This window comes from Carcharodon carcharias, chromosome 1, assembly GCF_017639515.1.
Source record: "Carcharodon carcharias isolate sCarCar2 chromosome 1, sCarCar2.pri, whole genome shotgun sequence".
In the NCBI taxonomy this organism is placed as follows: domain Eukaryota; kingdom Metazoa; phylum Chordata; class Chondrichthyes; order Lamniformes; family Lamnidae; genus Carcharodon; species Carcharodon carcharias.
Window position 1 is genome coordinate 6,357,624 of NC_054467.1, and position 23,357 is coordinate 6,380,980.

The following is a 23,357-nucleotide window of genomic DNA, read 5'->3' on the forward strand; positions in this document are numbered from 1 at the left end:
TCCAGAGTTCAAATCCCTGTGGAATTTAAACTGAATTAATTAAATAAATCTGGAATAAAAAGCTAGTCTCCAGAATGATGAACATGAAACTACAGGATTGTCGTAAAAACCCATCTAGCTCATAAATGTCCTTTAGGGAAGGAAATCTGCTGTCTTTACCCAGTCTGGCCTACATGTGACTTCAGATCCACAGCAAGGTGGTTGACTCTTAACTGCTGTTGAAATGGCCCAGCAAGCCACTCAAGAAGGGTGCTCATCGCCTTCTCAAGGGCAATTAGGGCAATAAATGTTGACCTTGTCAGCAAGACCCACATACCCAGAATTAATTTTAAAAAGTTTTGAAAGTGATGGGAATGGGAAAAATACATGACCAGGAAAGACTAGTTTATGGTCATTTTCAGACTTCAATACCCTTCAATCGCCCATTCCTTCAAATATCTGTTCAATTCTTCTGTGGAGTTTTCCACACTATCTCCTTCCATGGGCTGCTCTTCTCCAAATCCATAATCTTCTAGGTAATGTAATTAAATCTAAACTACTTCTCTATGCTAAGCTTCAGCTCACATCCCCAAGTTCTAGAGACTGTGGCAATATTGAAACTATTTTCACGGCTCAATTTATTTATTCCTTGATGAATTTTGACCATTTGAGTAATATCTCTTCTGAGGCCTCTTCTTCCCCAGAATTAGACAACTTATGATCCTTTAACCCCTCCACCTGACTCAGTTGCTTTACGCTTGGCTCTCAGTTTGGTTGTCATGTGACAATCTCCTTAAATGCCTTGATGTGAACATCCTACCTAATTTTAATTGTGTGCAATATGTGGTGCAGTAATATTCTTTGTGCAGATGAGAACAATGCTTTATGCTCCCATTGCTTAATGAAAGAAATAGCTCTGAATCAGAGGAGAAAGAAATTAAGATCAAAAGATCCCAAAATAAAGGTCATTCATCCCGGGTAGGTCTTCCTGGATTCCATATTACATAGAGAGGGATTGCGTAGAATTTACAGCACAGAAACAGGCCACTCGCTCCAACTGCCCACATGAGCCTCCTCCCACCCCACTTCAACTCACCCCATCAGCATAACCTTTTATTCATTTCAAACTCATTCACTTAGCAGCTTCTCCTTAAATTCATCTAATGCCGATTATCTCAGCTGCTCCTATGGTAGTGAATCCCCACCACGTTCTGCGTGAAGGAGTTTCTCCTGAATTCCATGTCAGATTTACTGGATTACCTTTCTCCAGCCTCAGCACCCAATGAGTATCTCTCTGTTCTCCAAACTACAGAACAACGAAGAGTGAATTGCTCGACACAATCAGCAAATTGTTGGTATTAAATGATTTTTGTATCAGCACCTTGTCATATTAATTGAAGACTGATAAAGGACACAAAATTAAATAATAAACACCAGATAGAATGAATGATGCAAAAATGCAGATAATTGTGGCCTCAGACCACACACACAGGGAAAATGAAAGACACCAAGAAAGCAGCACCATGTACTCACTTTTTGTAGAGGTTGAAGAGGAGACGACCATTAGGATTAACAGCACCCAAAGTGTTGACATTTTCAACACAGCGTACTCTGACAGGCAGAATTAGAGATGGGGCAGTCTCAAAGAAACCACAAACAGGGAATAGACGAGGAAATAAAATCAGCTCCGGAGAAGGAAGCCACTGAATGAAAAGAGTTAGGGCAGAAACTTTAACGTTTATCTAGATGGAACAGAGGTCAGAATCCAAACTCCACACAGTGGTTCTAGATGCTTGGGTTAAATATTAATCAGCTGTGATTTGACATGGATCCTGGAATCAACTGGGCCAAAAGCATTCCAAGTCCTCATTTCATCGGAATGAAAAGGCACATGACTCCTTACATTCACTCAAGCTGATAAATCATCAAAGCGAAGTCTTGGTTATCCCCTCCAGTGTAACTTTCTGTCCATTTTACAGAACTTAAAATGGTCAAAATTAACATGGGAAATTTCAAAGGCCTCTTTGAAAAGGGTCAGGAAAGTCATTCTTGTAGGTGAAATCCCAAGGCATGTAGGAAGCTCCTAAGTTTGATCCTAAATTCCACCCCCATCCTGAATTCACTGATCTCACTCAGGACTATAGATGGCTGTTTCACCTGGGACTAGGTCAGATAAAATTGGGCATGGTCCTCATGGGGGAAAAGAAAGACTTGCATTTATATAGTGCCCTTCATGACTTTAGGAAATCACAAATTACTGTACAGCCAACTAAACACTTCTGAAATGTAGTCATTGTGGGGAACACAGCAGCCAATGTGACAATCTGTTTTAGTGATGTTGGTAGAGGGATAAAGTATGGCCAGTACACTTAGTGCCATTGGTCCACCTGAGGGGGCAGATACGGTGTCAGCTTAACATCTCATTCAAAAGACAATACCTTCAACAGTGCAGCACTCCCTTAGTATGGGAATGTCAGCCTGAATTTTGTGCTTATGTCACTGGAGTGGATCTTGAACCCACAGCCTTCTGACTCTGAGATGAAAGCGCTACCAACTGAACCATAGCTGTGCAGGGATCCCAAATGAAAAAGGTTGTGACCTCTTACACAGTAAACTGGGCTCCAGCAATCACTGCCAAGGTTAACACCTGAATACTGCCCACTCTGATGAGGGCACCAGCTACTGGCAGAACGACACTTCACTGCGTCAGCTGAGCACTCTCTTTATATTACTTGCCCTCACAATGCAATGTAAAGGCAGTGACCTGAGTCACTCATGACAATCTGGCCTCTGGCACAGTGGAAGAGTTTGCTCCTCTAAGCACAAATGGACTGAATTACGAGGTAGGGATGGTGCAAGAGAAAATCAGATGTGGATCCACTCCAAACCACTCCCCCCACTACTCTAATCCTAAAATGCAGATTAAGTTTCTGCTGGAAAGAGTCAGGGAGAAAAAAAATGGGACCGTGTCCTTAAATAGCTTCACAGAATCACAGAATTGGTACAGCACAGGAGGAGGTCAGTCAGTCCATTGTGTCTGCACTGGCTGTCCAAATGAGCAATTCACTTAGTGCCATTCTCCTGTCTTCTCCCTGTAACCCTGCACATTCTTCCTTTTCAGGTAACTGTCTAGTCCCCTTTTGAATGCTTCAGTTGAACTTGCCTCCACCATACTCTCAGGTAGTGCATTCCAGACCTTAGCCACTCACTGCATGAAAAAGCTTTTCCTCATTTCACATTTGCTTCTCTTGCCAATGACTTTAAATCTGTGCCCTCTGGTTCTTGATCATTTCATGAGTGGGAACAGTTTCTGCCTATCTACCCTCTCCAGACCCCTCAAGATTTTGAATAGCTATCAAATCTCCTCTCAATGTACTTTCCTCCAAGGAGAACAGTCCCAACTTCTTTGACCTATCTTCATAACTGAAGTTTCTCATCCTTGGAACCATTCTTGTGAATCCATTCTGCACTTAAAGTAGGGTAAGAGTTACTGAACTCCAGGCAGCACTAACACATGCCAGACATCGTAGAGATACGCTTAATGTTTCAAGTATGAATGGGTTCCAATGTCGGATGATTGATGATGTGATGGTTATGTGGAGTTGGAGTTACATAAAGAACTGCCTTAAGCGGAAAGAAGAGAACAGGAGCAAAGAATTTCAAAACATGGTTGCTTGTCCTCCAAAGGACTGGAGTTAAGAGTCATCTTTTCTTTCTTACTGAATTGTGGAATGAGTTCATTGCCCAAAGAGATGTCTGATCCACCGCGCCACAATCACCACCACGGGTAGGGCAAAGGGGCTGGTCCCATATCCACCATGCTGGAACAGGGACAAAACCCCACGCTGTTGGCACCAATCTGATCCATTCAGCCAACCAGCCCCCCCACAAGGAGTCTGAGTTGCTGTGGCAACATTCCCTTCTCCATACATGTGGTAGTCTGGAGCTATGGATGGTGATGGTAGAGGCTCCAATTTCTCCTCCGTGACATGGCTGGCCAGGAATCTCTCCCACTCTTACCTCCTGCCACTGGCATTGTAGGGAGGGTTTACAGGTTGACGCTCAACCTGCTTATGATGCACCTTCCTTGGCTGTCAAGTCCTGGAGTGGGCATTGAACCCGGGGCTTCTGGCTCGGAGGCAGGGATGCTACCCACTGCACCACAAGACCTCATACATCTTTTTCTACTTGATCATTAATGTTACTGAGTATCACCATAGTGAACTGACCAATTTGAAATTTTCCCGCTGCCAGTGTCTCCATGTGTACCAGGTGTCCGCCCAAATATGGATGGGCCAATTGAAATACGTCTGCAGCGTAGCATCACTTTAAAATACTCCTGCAATGAAGTTTTAAACTAATTGAAAAAATAGTCAGGGCTCCATTACGGAATTAAATTTTCCATTCCCTATTTCCCTCCACGATGATTATTTATGTCAACCACAATGGAGATAAAGCTGTAATACAAACAGAAAATGCTGGAGAAACTCAGCATCTGTGGGGAGAGAAACAGAGTTAAGGCTTCAAGTCCAATATGACTCTTCTTTAGAACCCTGGGGCACTACCCACAGCACCACAAGATCTCCCACGGACTTTATGGTGGTTTTGATCCCAGTCATATTGCATTTGCCTCAAGGCCAAAGGATCTTCGCAAACCTGAAAATGTAGACAATAAAATATGAACGCTGGAATGTGCACAGTGCACTTAGAACCACGGTATGTGAGAATTCAATTTCTTTGTTTTCAGGTCAATTTTGCTAAAATTATCAACAAAGGATATTTCTTTAATTTAGGGATATTTCCATTTATGATCTCTCTTAAGCATCACAGTGAGCACATTTGTGTCAACTTCAGAGTTAATTTTCTGACTGGTAAAGCTTGAGTTTTCACTGGTAAAAAGCGCACACTAGAAATTTGATTGTGTGCTGCCCATCATTTTCTGGCCTATTTCTAACTCAGCTCATCCAAAACTGTACTACCCATAATCCAGAAATATCCAGACTTGGGCTGACAAGTGGTAAGTAACATTCACACCACACAAGTGTTAGGCAATGACCATCTCCAACAAGAGAGAATCTAATCATCACCCCTTGATGTTCAATGGCATTACGATCACTATCAACATCTTGGGGTTACCATTGACCAGAAACTGAACTGGACTAGCCATATAAATACTGTGGCTACAAGAGCAGGTCAGAGGCTAGGAATCATGTGACCTCCTGACTCCCCAAAGCCTGTCCACCATCTACAAGGCACAAAACAGGAGTGTGAGGGAATACTCCCCACTTGCCTGGATGAGCGCAGCTCCCACAACACTGAAGAAGCTGGACACCATCCAGGACAAAGCAGTACACTTGATTCGGACCACATCCGCAAACATTCACTCCCTCCACCACCGCGCACAGTGGCAGCAGTGTGTACCATCTACAAGATGCACTACAGGAATTCACCAAGGCTCCTTAGACAGCACCGTCCAAACCCACAACCTCTACCATCTGGAAGGACAAGGGCAGCAGACACATGGGAACACCACCACCTGGAGGTTCCCCTCCATCCTGAATTGGAAATATATCGCCATTGCTTCACTGTTGCTGGGTCAAAATCCTGGAACTCCATTCTTAATAGCATTGTGGGTGTACCTACACCACCATGGACTGCAGCAGTTCAAGAAGGCAGCTCACCACCACCTTCTCAAGGGCAGTTAGGGATGGACAATAAATGCTGGCCCAGCCAGCGAAACCCACAAATGAATGAATTAAAAGAAATGTTTTTAAAGTGCTGGAAACACTCAGCAGGTCTGGCAGCATCTGTGGAGAGTTAACGTTTCAGGTCAATAATCTTTCATAGAAACATACATAGAAAATAGGAAGAGTAGGCCATTCAGCCCTTCGAGCCTGCTCCGCCATTCATTACGATCACAGCTGATCATCCAACTCAATAGCCTGCTCCCGCTTTCTCCCCATATCCTTTGATCCCTTTCGCCCCAAGAGCTATGTCTAACTCCTTCTTGAAAACATACAATGTTTTGGCCTCAACTATTTTCTGTGGTAGCGAATTCCACAGACTCACCATTCTCTTTTGTCAGAACTGGGTGAAGTTAGAAACGTGATAGGTTTTAAACAAGTGAACAGAGGTGGGATGGGAAAGGAGCAAAAGGGAAAGACGGGAGAGATTAAATGACAAAAGAGTTGGTGGTGCAGGGCCAAGGGGGAGTGGTAATGGGACAAATGAGGAAACAAAAGATGTGTCTCGAGGTTTTGTGAATGGCAGAATGGTCAATAGTTGTCATCCAATCCTAAAAACAAGAGAGAAACAATAATAAAACCAAAACCGGCCATCAGTGTCCCAACTTGCACCAAGTCCTGTCCAGAGTCACTCTGCTCCCTAACGTGCATTGGATCCCAATCCTGGAACATTTCCATTTTAAAATTCCTATCTTTGTTCCCAAATTCCTCCATGCCCCGACCCCTCTCTACCTCTGTAATCTCCTCCAGTCCCACAGTCCTTCAAGATCTCGGCTCATCTTCAATTCTGGCCTCTTGCACATTCCCGATTTTGATCGCTGCACCATTGACACCTGTACCCTGAGCTGCCTGGGCCCTAAACTCTGGAATCCCTTCCTAAACCTCTCCGCTTCCCTCTCCCGCTTTAAGACGCACCCCCTTTTTGATCAAACTGTTGGTCACCTTTCTTAATATCTCCTTATGAGATTCAAAGTCAAATGTTGTTTGACAATGTTCCTGTGAACTAACTCGAGATGTTTTACAATGCGATAGGTGCTGCTTAAATGTAACTTATAGGCTCCCAAAAACTTTGTCCGGTCCCATTGGCGGTGGGCATCAAGGTGGGCGTGAGTGAACAATATGGCAAGAAGGCAAAATTCAGTTTCATGCCATTGTGAAACCAGGTTGCGATCGTCCATCCTGCATGTCAATGGTGGGCCGCGTTACCCACCATCAAACATCGGGAACTTAATTTTGATGCATTTGCATCTCATTATTGTGCTCTCATGCCAGAATCAACCCCCCACATCAAATTTAACTCCCACGTCGGCGTGACATCAGAACGAGGCACTTCACGACTGCCTATAAAAGGCGTGCACCTGGCGAGCTAGACTTTGAGGGGAACTGGGAGGTGAGTGCACACAACCTTGCACAGCGCTCATGAGCATCGCCCCTGGACAGCAAGGAAGAGAAGCTGCCCGTTCGGTGGGTGGGGAGGTCACAGGCAAGTTGCTTTTTCCCAGCTGGATTTTAGTGCCATGCCGGGTTGGTGGGGGGGGGCGCAAAGCAGCACAGGCTGAAGAAGTACACAAGTGCATGCTTGTGGGTGAGGAGTGGGGGGGGGGGGGGGGGGGCGGCGCGGGGGTGGGGGGGGTGGGTGGCAGGGAGCATGAAAGTGCCACCAATTGCTCAAGAACCTTTCACCCCCACGGGCGCAGAGTGCAAATTAACATGTGTCTTAGGGGGTAGCACAGCAATCGGTCGACTGGGCAAGTGGTAGAATCCCCTTGTGAGAGGCGGCCATGGTGCACTCACTGGTGGAGGCACCACAGCCCCTTGCAATGTCTTTACTCAGGTTTGGACCAGTATCCCTCATGGTTCAAGCTAACAGTGCAGCCTTGCAGTGTGGGTTAGGAGAATACCTGTGCCTGAGCTGAGGGCGCAGCCTGCAGTCCAGTGGGCAAAGCTGCCACCAATCGGTCGGGTGGAGTGGGCCGGTGGTGGGTGGGCTTTCGGACAGCCAATGAACGCACTACACATGGGCCATCCAACTGATGGCCAGCACTCTCCAGCATGCGTGAAGGGGCCTTCAGACTTAACCAAGAGAGGTTCTTAGAACACATATGCTAACCCATACGTCTCTCTCTTTAGTCCTTCAGGGGAAGAATATCAGGATCATGAAGCCTGGAAGGCAGGAGCACCTCCCCTCTAGCTGAAGGGGTGGCAGGTCCTGCTGTGCACGCAGCTGAAGATCTACAGCGAGCCGTCATTCGTAGGTGCTCCGCTAGACCCAGGGTCTGTAGACAGCGCTTGTCATTCCTGCAGATGACTGAGAACCAATATCGCCGAAGACTGCACTCGCCTAGGGAATTGGTTGGTCACACCTGCTGCCTGCTACAGGATTTGGCACCACGGGGACATGGAGGGCATCCACTGCCAGTGGCCGTGAAAGTGACCACGGTGCTCAATTTCTACACCTGTGGCTCCTTCCAAGGCTCCATAGGTGAGCTGTGTGGGATCCTGCAAACCTCCACGCACAAGCGTATCCAGGAGGTCACTGACTTTGTGCATTTCACCCAGGATCAGGAAAGCCAGGAGGCAGGAGCGCTGGGATTTGTGGCGATCTCTGATTTCCCACAGGTGCAGGGTGCCATCGACTGCACTCATGTGGCGCTTAGATCTCCATGGCAACAAGCAGTCGACTACGTCAACCGCATGGACTTCCATTCGCTGAATGTTCAGCTGGAATGTGACCACCACAAATGCACCTCCAGGTCTGCACACGGTTCCCAAGGAGCGTCCACGTCTCCTACATCCTGAGCAGGTCTCAGATCCCTGACATCTTCCAGGGTCCACACAGGCTGCAGGGTCGGCTCCTCGGGGACAAGGGCTGCCCACAGAGGCCGTGGCTGATGACCTCAGGCTGCAGCAGAGCGACGGGATAATGAGGCTCAAGCTGCAACCCAGACTTCGGTGGAGCAAACGATTGGCATTTTGAAAATGAGGTTCCGGTGCCTCGACAGGTCCGGTGGAGACTGCACTACAGTCCGTAGTGGGTGTCACGTATCATCATAGCTTGCTGCGCGCTACACAATCTGATGCTGTGACCAGGGGAGGACCGGTCTGGGGAGATGGAAGAGCTGCACGTCTCCTCCGATGTGGACAACATCGAAAGGTATGATGGTGATGAGGTCCTCGAAGGCAAGGGCGCCAGTGATGTGGCCATTGCACTGGCCAGACGGGGCAGGCGCTTGGGAGGTCCTCATAGCCGTAAGATTCACGTACGATGATGATGAGAGGCAGTGAGGACAGTCCTGACATCCTCACCTTGCATCTGTGAACGTTTGACTCCTGCATGGCTGAATGCAGCACACATACCCTCGGTGCTCAGGCTCATGTTATGGAGACACAGCGGAGGCCCTAATAGTCGCTAGATTCCAGGAGGATGATGATGACATGCAGTGAGGACATTCCACAGATCTTCACATTGTCTCCGTGAATGTCTGACTCCTGTCAGGCTGAGGGTAACTTGCTTGTGCTCTGTGATCAGGGTCATATCATGGAGATGCCATAGTCGTGAACCTTTAAAAGCATCTGATTCTTTGTCAGCCTTCAGCCCCTGTCCCCTTCAGGAACATGCCATCACCAGTCACAGATGCTGAAGAGATGGGGGGGGGCCAGCCCCAGCTTAAAGGTGCTGAGAGCCACACAGAGAGAATGATGGAACTCTGAGACTCCTACCACGACATTCTGGCAGCAATGCAAGCACCATCGAGGTGCAAGCATCACTCATGTGTCCAGTGAATGTGTAGCAGGACCTTCACTCAGGTCTGAATGTTGCAAGAACCAAGGTTTCACATCTGAGTAACATGAACACTGCTCATCATAACAAGGAACCATAGGCAAGGAGACATTCTTGGGAGTTTATTTACCATAATAGACATTATGTACAAGTGATTAACACCCGTGCTCTCACCGTGTAACTACATCTTCTTAACCTTCCTTACCCTGCCGCTATGTGTTGGTGCTCCCCGGATATCCACAGTGGAGGTGGGGGCAGCCTGCTGACTGTGACACCCTGTCCGTGGTGACTTTGGCATGTGTCCTCTGGACGGCCAAGACCTGGAGGGCCCCAGCTTGCTTTCAGGGTCCTGCTGTGCGGCAGTTGCACCCTCCTCGAGCTGCAGAGCTGTTGGGGTCACAGGAAGAGAGGATTTGGATGGGTCAGACACTCCCGGAATCACCTGGGTGGATGGCTCCAGGGTGTGCATCTGATGATCCTCCTCCCTTTGGGTGCCTAAGGGCCCCTGGCTGATTCCTTGAGGAGAAGGGGAAGCTGGGGTGAGATCGAGCTGTCCTGCACCCCTCTCGCATTGACACAGTTGGAGGCCAACTATGGCATCAGCAATGGATTTGAGCCTGCGCAGCAGTGCAGGACCAATGTCTTGGACCAAGGTCTTTATGGCAGCTGCCATAATACCAGTGTTGACCTTGAGGCATTGGCATCCCGGCGCTATTACCTCGGACTGAAAGCGGACAGTCTCCTCCTACATCCCTTGCAAACTGAGGAGTGCACCAGACATCCATTCCTGATGTTCCCGTGATTGTCTTTGCAGTTCCTACAACTGATTGAGGACCGAGTCCAGAGGATCATCATCTGACTCGGACTCGGCAGATTCCTTGCCTCCAGCAGTCCTCCGAGTGCCAGCGACCTTGGATGTCCCTGTCTCCAGCTGCTGTGGAACAGATTCTGTGCTGTGCTCACCAGGTTGTGACCCCGGGGCTGTTCTACATCTAGATCCCGCTGAGGTGTGTGTCGCTGCGCTGGTGGAAGGTGTGGGTGAGCGCCGTGATGGGTCTTCAATGGTGCTGCCCTCAGGGTCCTCAATCGAGCTGCTCTTGGTGCTGGGGTCAGGGTCAATGTTGCCTGAGGGCAACGTTACAGATGTGCCTCAGACAGAAAGTGGAGATTATTAGTGCTTGGCAGCCACGTTACACACAGAACATTGGACTCAGAGTAGAGTTGAGAGAGGGATGATGTGGCGCAGGATCCTCACATGGGTGTTCACCACCAATCTCACCGTCACCGCTGGAATGGTCCACGTCCTCACTGATCAGCACCAACACATGACTCTCAAAGGGAGTGAGGACTTTGATGTCCGGCACTCCACCTGCGGTCTGGGGCCTCTCTGTGCGTGATCTTTTCATGCATAAAGACAGATGGAGAGAGTGTGAGCAAGACACATGCCAGGCCAAATGAGAAGAATGCCAGGCATGGTGTGTGCTGAGTGGAGCCATGTACAAGATGAGGAGGCTATCTCCAGTGGAGATGAGGCCAGATGGAGATGTGAGGGTGCGTGTGAGAGAAATCGAGCGGTGATGTTCCTTGAGCTGGCAGTGAGTGAGATACCAGTGAATGTGTGATGGGCTTGTGAGTGGGTGAGTTGAGAGTGATGAGATGGTTAACTTACCCTGTCGGCACGGATGAGATCATTCATCCTCTTTCTGCATTGGATGGCCGACCTCCTGTGTGCAGCGTTGGCACTGACCAGCTCTGCCACCGGGTCCCAAGTCACAGCGGTGAGACAGATGGGCCTCCTGCGGCCAGAGCGAGCATAGAGGACATGGCAGCGGACCTCCATAGTGTCCTGAAGGCGTCCCAGGGATGTGTCACTGAATCGAGCTGCTGCACTCCTCTTGGCTTTTGGGGCCATGTCTTCACCGGACCAGTCCTGGGCTGCAAACATTGAGAAGTGTGCATGCAGCTTAAATATGGTGCCCCATACTTAGAGGAAGGCGCGAGGTAACAGCAGACAAATCGGAGGCTGCCAGCCAGCAATCCGGCATGTTTTGCGTTACTTGCGGGAAGGGGACGATACGGTGTGAAAACCCGCCATTGCGGCTGTCGGGTAAAGCACCTTTGTTCACGCCCACTACAGCACTTAGTGCAAATCTGGGACGATTCTGCCCCTTTGTGTTACAGCTCCACTGTCTGCAGAATTGAACAAAAACCTTTCACTCCAGGCCTCTGCCTCCCTCTAGGGGCATGCCGATGATGAACCAACAAGAAGTTATTTGAACTACAGAAGCCTCCTACTCAAAACTCAAACTGAAAGGGCATGGAAAAGATCTAGGCCTGTAATGTTTAATTGAAAACTGTAATGTTTTGAGGTATCACCTCATCCCAAAGTATAAACATCGACATTGTTGTGGCAGCATTGACTCAACGAATATAAAACTGAGGCTAACAGTCCTGGGCACCACCATGAAGTGCTGTTTCCAGGTGAGGCGTTAAACCTCAGGTAGGTATCAAAGATCCCATGACTTTATTTCAAAGAAGGGTAGGGAAGTTCTCCCGTGTTCTGGCTAATGTTTAACCCTTAAGCAACATCACTAAAAGCAGATTACCTGGTCATTGTCACACTGCTGGTTGTGGGTGCTTCCTGTGCGCTCATTGGCTGCCTCGTTTCCTGTGTCACAATAGTGACCACACTTCAAAAAGTATTTCATTGGCTGAAAAGTGCTTCGGAACTTTCAAGGTTGTGTATTTTTCTTGTTAAAGAATTAAAATGTGTCTGCGACACGCCCTGCAAGGATTGGTTAGGTGGTGATCTTGTACTCTTCTTGGCTGTTGCCTCTCCCCCAACCTGCACAGCAATCAGCAAGGTAACTGCCATCAACTCTTTCGTAGACTGACGAAAGGATCGGCCAGAGCCACAAAGATATCTCAATCCCTTACCAGCCATTGCCATGGCAGACTGGCAGACAAAAATAATGAAGGGGAAATAAACCCGCAAGAGAAGGCTTGAGGCCATAGCTGAGCAGTTCAGTCTCAAGCCTTGTTCCTGCCTTGTGGTATCTGCTATCAGCAGGCATACTCACAGCCCTATAAATGGCTCTCTGCTGATCGAATGAAGACACTGCCTGCAACTATTGCTAGGTAGGTACACAAATGATGGGTGATAACTGTGTGTGACCAATCACATCCTTAGTGGCAATGCAGTGTGGCCAATCAGACAATTACTGGCAGAGCAGTGTGGCCAATCAGATCATTAGCAGCAACACCGTGTGGCCAATCAGGTCTCTAGCTGCCCAATGATCACTTACAGCATGCCTTCTTTAGTGCAGTGTCACAGAAAGTGTAAAATGCTGTGAATCGCAAGGCAGTTAAGCTAGATCTTCATGCAAGCCTGTGCATCAAACCTTCTATCACAACATACCTTCAGAGCCAGTGCCAACTCTTCTGCAGACAGTGATATCCAGACCTCGATTTGGCAGACAAATGTATGAGGGTACTGGCTGTCAGGCAATGAGTTCCTCGTATGCAGCTTAACCCTTGCAGCATCTTTCCAGCGGCCTGCTTGACCTTCATCTTGGTTCTTTGCAAAAAGACTGCCATTGGGAAACATGCTGGTGTTAGTGACAGTGCTGCAAATAAATCAAAGAACAATTGGCACTAGGGCTCACAAGAGACTATGTAGCAAACGAAAACTAAAATGATATTACAATAGCAGGGTCTTACGTGACCTCAAAACTCAGCACTAATCTCCTTTTTGGCCCATTAATAGACATACTTGCGATCTATGCGTTTCTGGCCTCTTGAGCATCCCCAGTTTCCATCGCCCCACAATTGGTGGCCATACCTTCAGCTGCTGGAATTCCCTCCCTAAACCACTCTGCCTCTCTACCTCTTTCCTTTGGTCACCTGTCCTAATGTCTTGTCACATGGCTCCGTGTCAAATTTTGTTTGATAGTTCTCCGGCGAAGCACCTTGTAATGTTTTACTACTTTACAGAACCTAAGTAAAGTGGCTGTTGTCACTTGTACTATTTGGCACCTAGCAATCCTAGATGTCTGGGCTCTGATTCCATTTGCTGCGTATAAAAAGGGACAAAGGATCTGCTGAGGGTATCCCTTAAATATGGTAATGGATGTGGCTGAGGTTGAGCTGGAACAGAGGAGTCAGTTTCCACACGCCTCGCCCAACAGCTATTGAGAAATTTGCATTCAGCTGCCCCAGTCCAACTTTAAATCCCTCCAACTCTCTCCTTCCCCTCCTTAAAACCCACCTCTCTGACCAGGTTTTTGAACAAGCGCTCCTACTCATTCCTCCTTCGGCTCCATGTCCGTCCTCCTGAGGTCCTGCAAAATATCTTCTCCAGTTAAAACACTGCGTAAATCTGAGCTGATGCTATGTCAAGAAGTCGGGAAAGTCTGGAAAATTTCTACCGTCATGTTAAGTTAGTGAATTTTCTCATGTCGTTTGCTGCTGTTAGGAGAAGACAAATGATATGGGAACGGTGCTAACAGTCAGGAATGGTAAATGACTGATATCAGGTTGGACCAGTTACACCATAGGGGCTATTCTGAACAGTTAGGGCAAGGCTGGGTACTGACAGCTTTGGACAAGTAAGGGTAATTATAGCAGAGGGGATAGTGTGGACTGTCACAGGAGGAGGGCCAGTCAGAGTAATTACAATAGATGGCACAGGCAGGGCAGTTACAGTAAAGCTTTCAGTCATGGTAATTATAACAGAGGGGTTGGTCAGACCAGATTTGGTGGAGGAAGCAGTCAGAGCAGTTCCAGGGGAAATAATCGGCAGGGCAGTCACAAGGGAAGACATTTTCAGTGGTAATACAGAAGGTGGGTTATTTGGGCTAGTGACGGGACTGGGGCCGGGGTAAGTAGCTCTTGTGGAGGAACTAGGCAGGCCAGTATTGGGGGAGGAGCTAGTTAGGGAAGTTACACGAGGGGGGCTTGTCGGGGTGATTATAAAACAGGGAGGAGTTGTGGTGTCTGCTGCAGTGTTCTGAGGACAGTCTGTGGGCGAAGACACAACAGACAAGGAGATTTGTTCCTGGAGGTGATTTATTTTTTGGGTTTTCTTGATGGTCTTCACACGGCTGCAATGAAAACAAAAAAAAATAAAAGTTATAAAGTTGACTTGTAGCTCTTCAGATTCAGATTGATAAATTCAATGAGAAAACAGAGGCGCTATTTTAATTCATTATCTCTCCGGATGTGGGCATCGATGGCACAGTTGGCAGTTATTGCTAGCCCAGCCCTAGCAGCCTTGAAAAAGTGGTCCCTTTCTCAACATCTGATCCTTTGTAGCAGTATGATACAGCAGAGTGGTTTGCTAAGACTCTTCTGAGGGCAGGTAATAACATATAGACATTGGACTGGAGTCACATTTAGGACAGACATCAGCCAGTGAGCTGCTGCAGTATATCCTACAGATGTTACACACTGCTACAGTGGTGAAGGGGGGTAAATGTTTAAGGAGATGGATGCACTTCATAGTAGCTTGCTTCAGCCTTGACGGTGTTGAGCCTCTCAAGTGCTGTTTCAGCCAAAGATGACGCCACTAAGCATAAAAAAGAACTTATCTTTAGCAAGACATCTTGAGCTGTGGGGTGTCTCTCAATCTGGGTGCCTTATGGAAACACCCTATAGCCTCATATACATGCTAACACTGGACTCTGTGTCTGTGGCAGGCAGTATCTTGTTATGCCCATTCTGCAACCCCCCACTCACCCCGCCGGACTCTCCCCCCACGCCCCGCCCCCAGAAATCCAAGGGCTAGTTGATGAGGGGCCAACCAAACAGACTACTTTGCCCTGGCTGGTGTCACTGCCTGGCACTTAGGTGGCACAAATGTTACTTGTCACTTATCAACCCAAACCTTGCTGCATGTGGGCCTGGAATGCTTCAGTATCTGGGCAGTTGTGAATAAAGCTGAACACTGAAATCATCAGTGAACATCTCCACCTCTGGCCTTAGGATGGAAGGTTATTGATGAAGCAGCAATAATGAAGCAGCATCCAACCACAGAGCAGCCATAAGCACATGAGAAAAAGGAGCAGTAGTAGACCACATAGCCCCTCAAGCCTGCTCTGCCATTCAATACAATCATGGCTGATCTCTGGCAACAATTCTACTTTCCCACCTGCTCTCCAGATACATTGATTTCCTGAGAGATCAAAAATCTGTCTATCCCAGCCTTAAATGTAGTCAACAATGGAGCATCCACAACCTGCTGGGGTGGAGAATTCCAAAGGTTCAAAACTCTTTGAGTGAAGAAATTTCTCCCCATCTCAATCCTAAATGATTGGTCTCTTATTCTGAGATTTGGCCCATGTGTTAGATTCTCCAGCCAGGGTAAACAATCTCTCTGTGTCTACCCCGTGAAGCCCCTTCAAAATCTTGAATATTTCAATGAGATCACCTCTCATTCTTCTAAACTCCAGAGAACATGGACCCAATTTACTCAGTCTCTCATCATAGGACAATCTTCTTATCCCAGGAACCAGTTTAGTGAACTTTTGCTGTACAGCCTCCAATGCAAGTATAACCTTCTTTAAATATGGAAACCAAAACTGCACACAGTATTCCAAGTGTGGAAAGCCCAGTACAATTGTAGAAAGACTTCTTTATTCTTATACTCCAATCCCCTTGCAATAAAGACCAACATGCCACTTGCTTTCCTAATTGCCAGCTACACCTGAATGCTCAACTTTTCATGTTCCTTGCATGAATACAACATTTAGGAGTCTTAGTTTAAAAAAAATTCTGCTTTTCTGTTCTACTAAGACTAAAGCTGTCCTGAGGAATTCCTGTAGCTGAGATGATTGTCTTCCAACAATCACAATAACCTTCCCCTGCTACCAGGTATGGCTCCAGTCACTGGAAAGACCACCCCATTCCTCCACCTGATCACTTGATTTCAGTTTTATTCGAGCCCCTCAGTACCAGTAGAATGCTGCTTTGATGTTAAGGACAGTCACTCTCACCTCACGTCTGAGAGTTTTCACAGACTCGGTGTATTACTGGGAATTATAGGCCGTCATTTGTGAGTTATGTTTGTAACCTGTTTTGCTGATAGGTAAAATTATTGCTGGGAAGTCCTTGAACTCAAGTCCAAGGTTTCTCAAATAATGTACAAGCCTCTAAGATTCATTTCATACACAGAAAATACAAATGTAAATCATTGGTTATGAAGCGTTCTTAAATGTCATGAGGATGTGATAAGGTGTTCTATGTGCATGTAAATCAGTTTTCTGGTTTATTGCTTAGATAAACTGAATACTACTTTTTATAAATTTTGCAATTATTTGTTTATTTTTACACTTTATTTCCAGTTCTTAGCTTAATACAGAATGCAGAATGGCAGACAAGGTTCAAGACATATTTGGAGTGATTTGCCTTTTCTTTAAATAAAAGAGGCAGTGATTGCTGACTTGCTACACATGGTTTATAGCTTTTGGAGTATCACAATTGATGACTTTCATTCTTGCTATTTGACAGGTTTCCTAATTACAACGTTAAAAAAGTACGTCCTTGGCTGTGAGATATTTTGGGACATCCCAAAGTTGTAAAGGTGCTATATAAAATGCAGTCCTTTCTCTCCTTTCTTGATTGATTGAGATTTGAGCCAACCAAGTATAGCACAAATATGTAATGTGTAAAAGATGTGATGCTGATTCCTGGAGGTTGATGAACCATGCATTTTTTTTTATTCTTCTGTGGGATCTGGGCATCGCTGGCAAGGTGACGGCTAGTGGTATTGACACTGGACTAGTAATCCAGAGACCTGGGGTAACGCTCTGGGGACCCTGGTTCAAATCCTATTTAGCATGGTGATAGTGCCACACAACATGATGGCGGGCATCCTCAGTGTGAAGGCTGGACCTCGTCTCCACAATGACTGTGCAGTGGTCACTCCTACTGATGCTGCATTAAAATCCTGCCATGGCAGATGGTGGAATTTGAATTCAATAAAAATCTGGAATTAAAATTCTAATGATGACCATGATTCAATTGTCATAAAAACCCACCTGGTTCACCAATGTCCTTTAGAGAAGGAAATCTGCTGTCCTTACCTGGTCTGGTCTGGTGCTACATATGACTCCAGACCCATAGCATTGTGGATGACGCTGAAATGGCCGAGCAAGTCACTCAGTTGTGTCAAACCCACTAAAAAGTCTCAAAAAAGGAATGAAGCCAGATGGACCACCCAGCCTCGACCTAGCCACCAGCAAACTCAGCCCTTTCGACTCTGCGAAGTCCTCCTTACTAGCATCTGGGGGCTAGTGCCAAAACTGGGAGAGCTGTCTCACAAACTAGTCAACCAACAGCCTGACATAGTCATCCTCACAGGATCATACCTTACAGATAATGTGCCAGACACCACCATCACCATCCTTGGAAATGTCCTGTCCCACCGGCAGGACAGGCCCAGCAGAGGTGGTGGCACAGTGGTATTCAATCAGGAGGCAGGTGCCCTGGGAGCCTCATGGTATCAGGTCAAACCTGGGCAAGGAAACCTCCTGGTAATTACCTCATTCCGCCCTCCCTCAGCTGATGAATCAGTGCATCTCCATGTTGCACACCACTTGGAGGAAGCACTGAGGTGGCAAGGGCACAGAATGTATTCTGGGTGGGGGCCTTCAAAGTCCATCACCAAGAGTGGCTCAGTAGCACCACTTCTGGCTGAGCCCTAAAGAATATAGCTGAGTCTGCGGCAGGTGGTGAGGGAAAAACATATTTGACCTCATCCTCACCAACCTGTCTTCCTGTCCTTGACAGTATTGGTAGGAGTGACCATCGCACAGTCATTGTGGAGACGAAGTCCAGCCTTCACGTTGAGGATGCTCTCCATCATGTTATGTGGCACTACCACCGTGCTAAATGGGATAGCTTTTGAACAGATATAGCAACTCAAGACTGGGCATCCATGAGGCACTGTGGGCAGTCAGCAGCAGCAGAATTGTACTCAAACACAATCTGTAACCTCATGACCCGTCATATCCCCAACTCCACCATTACCATCAACCCTGGTTCAATGAAGAGTGCAGTAGGGTGTGCAAGAAGCAGCACCAGGCAAACCTAAAAATGAAGCTATAACACAGGACTACTTGTGTACCAAACAACATAAGCAGCAAGTGATAAACAGAGCTAAGCAATCCCACATCCAACGGATCAGATCTAAGCTCTGCAGTCCTGCCACATCCAGTCGTGAATGTTGGTGGACAATTAAACAGCTCACCGGAGGAGGAGGCTCCACAAATATCCCCATCCTCAATGATGGGGGAGCCCAGCACATCAGTGCAAAAGATAAGGCTGAAGCATTTGCTACAATCTTCAGCCAGAAGTGCCGAGTGGATGATCCATCTCAGCCTCCTCTGGAGGTCCCCAGCATCACAGATGCCGGACTTCAGTCAATTCGATTCACTCCACGTGATATCAAGAAACAGTTGAAAGCAATGGGTAGTGCAAAGGCTATGGGCCCTGATAATATTCCGGCAATAGTACTGAAGACGTGCACCAGAACTTGCTGCGCCCCTAGACAAGTGTTCCAGTACAGCTCCAACACTGGCATCTACCCAGCTATGTGAAAAATTGCCCAGGTATGTCCTGTACACAGAAAGCCGGAAAAATCCAACCTGGCCAATTACCGCCCCATCAGTCTAATCTCCATCATCAGTAAAGCAATGGAAGGGGTCATCAACAGTGCTATCAAGCGGCACTTGCTTAGCAATAACTTGCTCACTGATTGCCCAGTTTGGGTTTTGCCAGGTCCATTCAGCTCCTGACCTCATTACAGCCTTGGTTCAAACACGGACAAAAGAGCTGAATTCCCGAGGTGAGGTGAGAGTGACTGCCCTTGACATTAAGGCCACATTTGACCGAGTGTCGCATCAAGGAGCCCGAGCAAAACTGGAGTCAATGGGAATCAAGGGGAAAACTCACTGATTAGAGTCATACCTAACACAAAGGAAGATGGTTGTGGTTGTTGGAGGTCAGTCATCTCAGCTCCAGGACATCACTGCAGGAGTTCCTCAGGGTAGTGTCCTCAGCCCAACCATCTTCAGCTGCTTCATCAATGACCTTCCTTTCGTCATAAGGTCAGAAGTGGGGATGTTCGCTGAAGATTGCACAATGTTCAGCACCATTTATGACTCCTCAGATAGTGAAGCAGTCCATGTTCAAATGCAGCAAAACCTGGACAATATCCAGGCTTGGGCTGACAAGTGGTAAGTAACATTCGCACCACACAAGTGTCAGGCTATGACCTTCTCCAACAAGAGAGAATCTAACCATCGCCCCTTGATGTTCAATGGCATTACCATCAATGAATCCCCAACTACAAACATCCTGGGAGTTACCATTGACCAGAAACTGAACTGGACTAGCCATATAAATACTGTGGCTACAAGAGCAGGTCAGAGACTAGGAATAGTGCAACAAGTAACTCACCTCCTGACTCCCCAAAGACTGTCCACCATCTACAAGGCACAAGTCAGGAGTGTGATGGAATACTCTCCACTTGTCTGGATAAGTGCAGCTCCCACAACACTCAAGAAGCTTGACACCATCCAGGACAAAGCTTGATTGGCACCACATCTACTAACATTCCCTCCCTCCACCACTGATGCACAGTAGCAGCAGTTTTTACCATCTACAAGATGCACTGCAGGAGTTTGCCGAGGCTTCTTAGACAGCACCTTCCAAACACACAACCTCTACCATCTAGAAGGACAAGGGCAGCAGATAGATGGGAACACCACCACCTGGAAGTTCCCCTCCAAGTCAATCACCACCCTGACTTGGAAATATATCATCGTTCCTTCACTGTCGCTCGGTCAAAATCCTGGAACTCCCTCCCTAACAGCACTGTGGGTGTACCTACACCACATGGACTGCAGCGGTTCAAGAAGGCAGCTCACCACCACCTTCTCAAGGGCAACTAGGGATGGGCAATAAATGCTGGCCCAGCCAGCAAAGCCTACATCCCATGAATGAATAAAAAAATTGTTGCCCATCCCTAATTACCCTTGAACTGAGTGGCCTGCTAGGTCATTTCAGAGGGCAGTTAAGAGTCAACCACATTGCTGTAGTCACATGTAGGCCAGAAGAGGTAAGGATAGCAGATTTCCTTCCCTGAAGGGCATTAGTGAACTAGTTGGGATTTTACAACAATTGGCAATAGTTTCATGGCATCATTACTAACCTCTATACTTTATTAATCAATTGAATTTATTAATTAAATTAAAATCCCACCAGCTGCTGTAGGATTTGAACCCATTTTCCCAGGATATTAGCCTTAGCATTACTAGCCCAGTGACATTACCACTACACCACTCTCACCCCTTATTTTGCACCATACACAATATTTTAAGGTTAGTACCTATTCATTTCATAGCGCAATATTTCCCCCCATTGGGGGGGGTTCCCGATTGGCAACCCCAGTTGGGGGGGGGGGGGGGTGCATTTTACATGGACGGGCCAATTAAAGCACTATGCGCTCCCTGTGCAGGTCGGGGGTCGGTGGGGGGTTGGAGGGGAGTGGGGGGGTTACCTGAGCCGAGAGTGAGCTGCTTCACACATGCGCACAAAAGAGCTCACAGATCTCCCTGAGGCCTAGTGCTGCCTCAGAGGCATCAGCTCAGGTTTGAAACATTAAATAAAGATGAGAAAAAAAATTACTGACATGTCCCCTCATGTGACACTGTCAATTTCTTTTATTTAGAGATTTCATAAAGATTTTAATAACCTCATGAAATTTCATCCCGCCCGTGGATGAGGTTTCATGCTTTCCTGAAGCCCGCCAGGTGCTCCCAGCCTGCCCGCCAATCTTAAGGTCGGACGGGCAGGCCCATTAATCACTTTAATTACTTTTCTAATGGCCTTAACAGGCCTCTGATAGTTTGGCGGGTGCGCAGTCGATTCAGCTGCTCACCCGCCGAACTGAAAACCTAAATGACGCGCGGTGACATCAGGACACCTGCCCAACGTCACCCAGTGTCATTTTACGCGTTGGCGAATGGGCCCCATCCCCCCACAACACATAGATCTGCTCCTTGGCAATTTTGAATTTGATATTTGAAAAGCTTCCAAGTAAATGACACTTGTTAACGAAAGAAGAGGACATGCATTTCTTTCGTGCCTTTCACATGCTCAGGGCATTGCAATGCACTGCACAGCCAAAGAGGCACTTTTTGAACTGGAGTCACAAAAGCAATTTGCACACTGTAAGTCTTCATTCACAAAGAGCAATTAGATAAATTAATGCATAATCTATTTTCATGATGTTGTTTGAGGGATAAATAGGAAAACTAGGATAGCCAACCTACATTTGTTGTCTCAAGACTCTGCAGTAGGGCATAAACCAATGATCTTCTGACTTAGAGGCATGAGCGCTTCACAGCTGACACTAGAATTGGCTGATGCTCTTAAACACATTTTGCAGATGGGTCTATACAATACTGCAGGACAGTACTTGATGCACTGCAAACTTCCTGAATGGAGATCATTACTTGTCACAGTATTTAAAGGAATTTAAGCTTAAAATGAAATTTAAGGAATTAAAATTGTGTACCAGTTTCAATTCATTAGGGGGAAAGTTTTAACCATTTAATCTTGTTGGAGTAGAGCTTTGCTTGATGAGAATGTGTGCCAGGAATTCAGGACAGAGCTCAGTGCAGCCCATGTGATTTTCCATCCATTAAAAATAACAGTCAGAAAATCATGCAGGCCATGATTGAGTTGAATTCCTGACGTGGTCTTACATCATTTAATACTCTGCATTGCAGTGTGCTATGTCATTATATTTGTTAGTTTAATGGCCAGTTTTTAATATTTGTGTTCATATTTTGTACAAAACAACCTGTACTGAGCACCAAACATGAGAAAACATACAACTTTTAAAAATATTGCTCTGATCACCATCATTGTCTGTACATTAATCATATCATGTTGTGCTTACACTATGTATTATCCATTCATATAATAAAAATCAACAAATAAAGCTGATTATCACTAACTTCTTCTTTAAAAACAGAACTCACCTCGTTGGTAGAGGACTGAACAACATCAGACTGAAGTTCTTCAGACATCCATGGCTAAAAGGACTTGTCTTTGCCTTGTACACACCAATATACTGTCAACAACAAACATTCAAATGACAGAGTCCTGTTATCCAAGCAGGATTTGGTGGCAAAGTAAAAATCAAAAACTTAACTTAAGCACAAAAAGTTTGATTGCATGTCTAGATTCATTAATGTTATGTCACTTTAAGGCAATAACATTTTTTTTATATTTCCATATGTTTTAGAGATGCAACAAAAAATATAAAGCTAGTATTAACAGACAAAATAAACATAATGCAACATGCCAAATCTCAAACTACTATTTGTAATAGGATATGGCTTGTTGGCTCTTACCCTCCACACACTGTCTTCTCATCAATCATCTAACAGGGGAGATGTCAAATAGACATCAGACTCTCCCCCACTACATCACTCAGACACAACTCTATAGCTGGTTTCAAAGTGCATTGCTGAGAGGCTTGGACCTCAGCCAGACAGTGAAAAGAGGGTGAAAAAGAACACTCTCATGTGAAAAGAGAGAGATAAGAAGAGGAGGGAAATACCTAATGAGAGGGGGAAAGAGAATAAAAAGCGGAGACTACATCTACAAAGGGAAATAGGAAGGAGCAGTGAAAATGGAGAAAGTAAATAAAGGGTCAGGTTGATTAATTTGGAAATTGCACTGTTTTCCTTAGCGCAACTTAACCTCTACTATTTGACCTTTGTTTGCTTTTACCTGCTCGTATGTTGTTTTTCCTGTTGACACGAGGCAACAGTGAAACA

General features: G+C 46.5%; 1 protein-coding gene across 1 annotated transcript in view; it reads right to left on the reverse strand.

The window, feature by feature from the left end:
• The window catches only part of LOC121285005 (microsomal triglyceride transfer protein), an 80,042-nt gene that overhangs the window by 50,644 nt on the left and 6,041 nt on the right, over positions 1-23,357 (reverse strand). Inside the window, exons 4-5 of the mRNA XM_041201076.1 lie at positions 14,450-14,606; positions 12,923-13,001 (exon numbers count right to left, since the gene is read on the reverse strand). Of these exons, the coding sequence (XP_041057010.1) occupies positions 12,923-13,001; positions 14,450-14,606 (236 nt within the window). The remainder of the gene's footprint in view (positions 1-12,922; positions 13,002-14,449; positions 14,607-23,357) is intronic.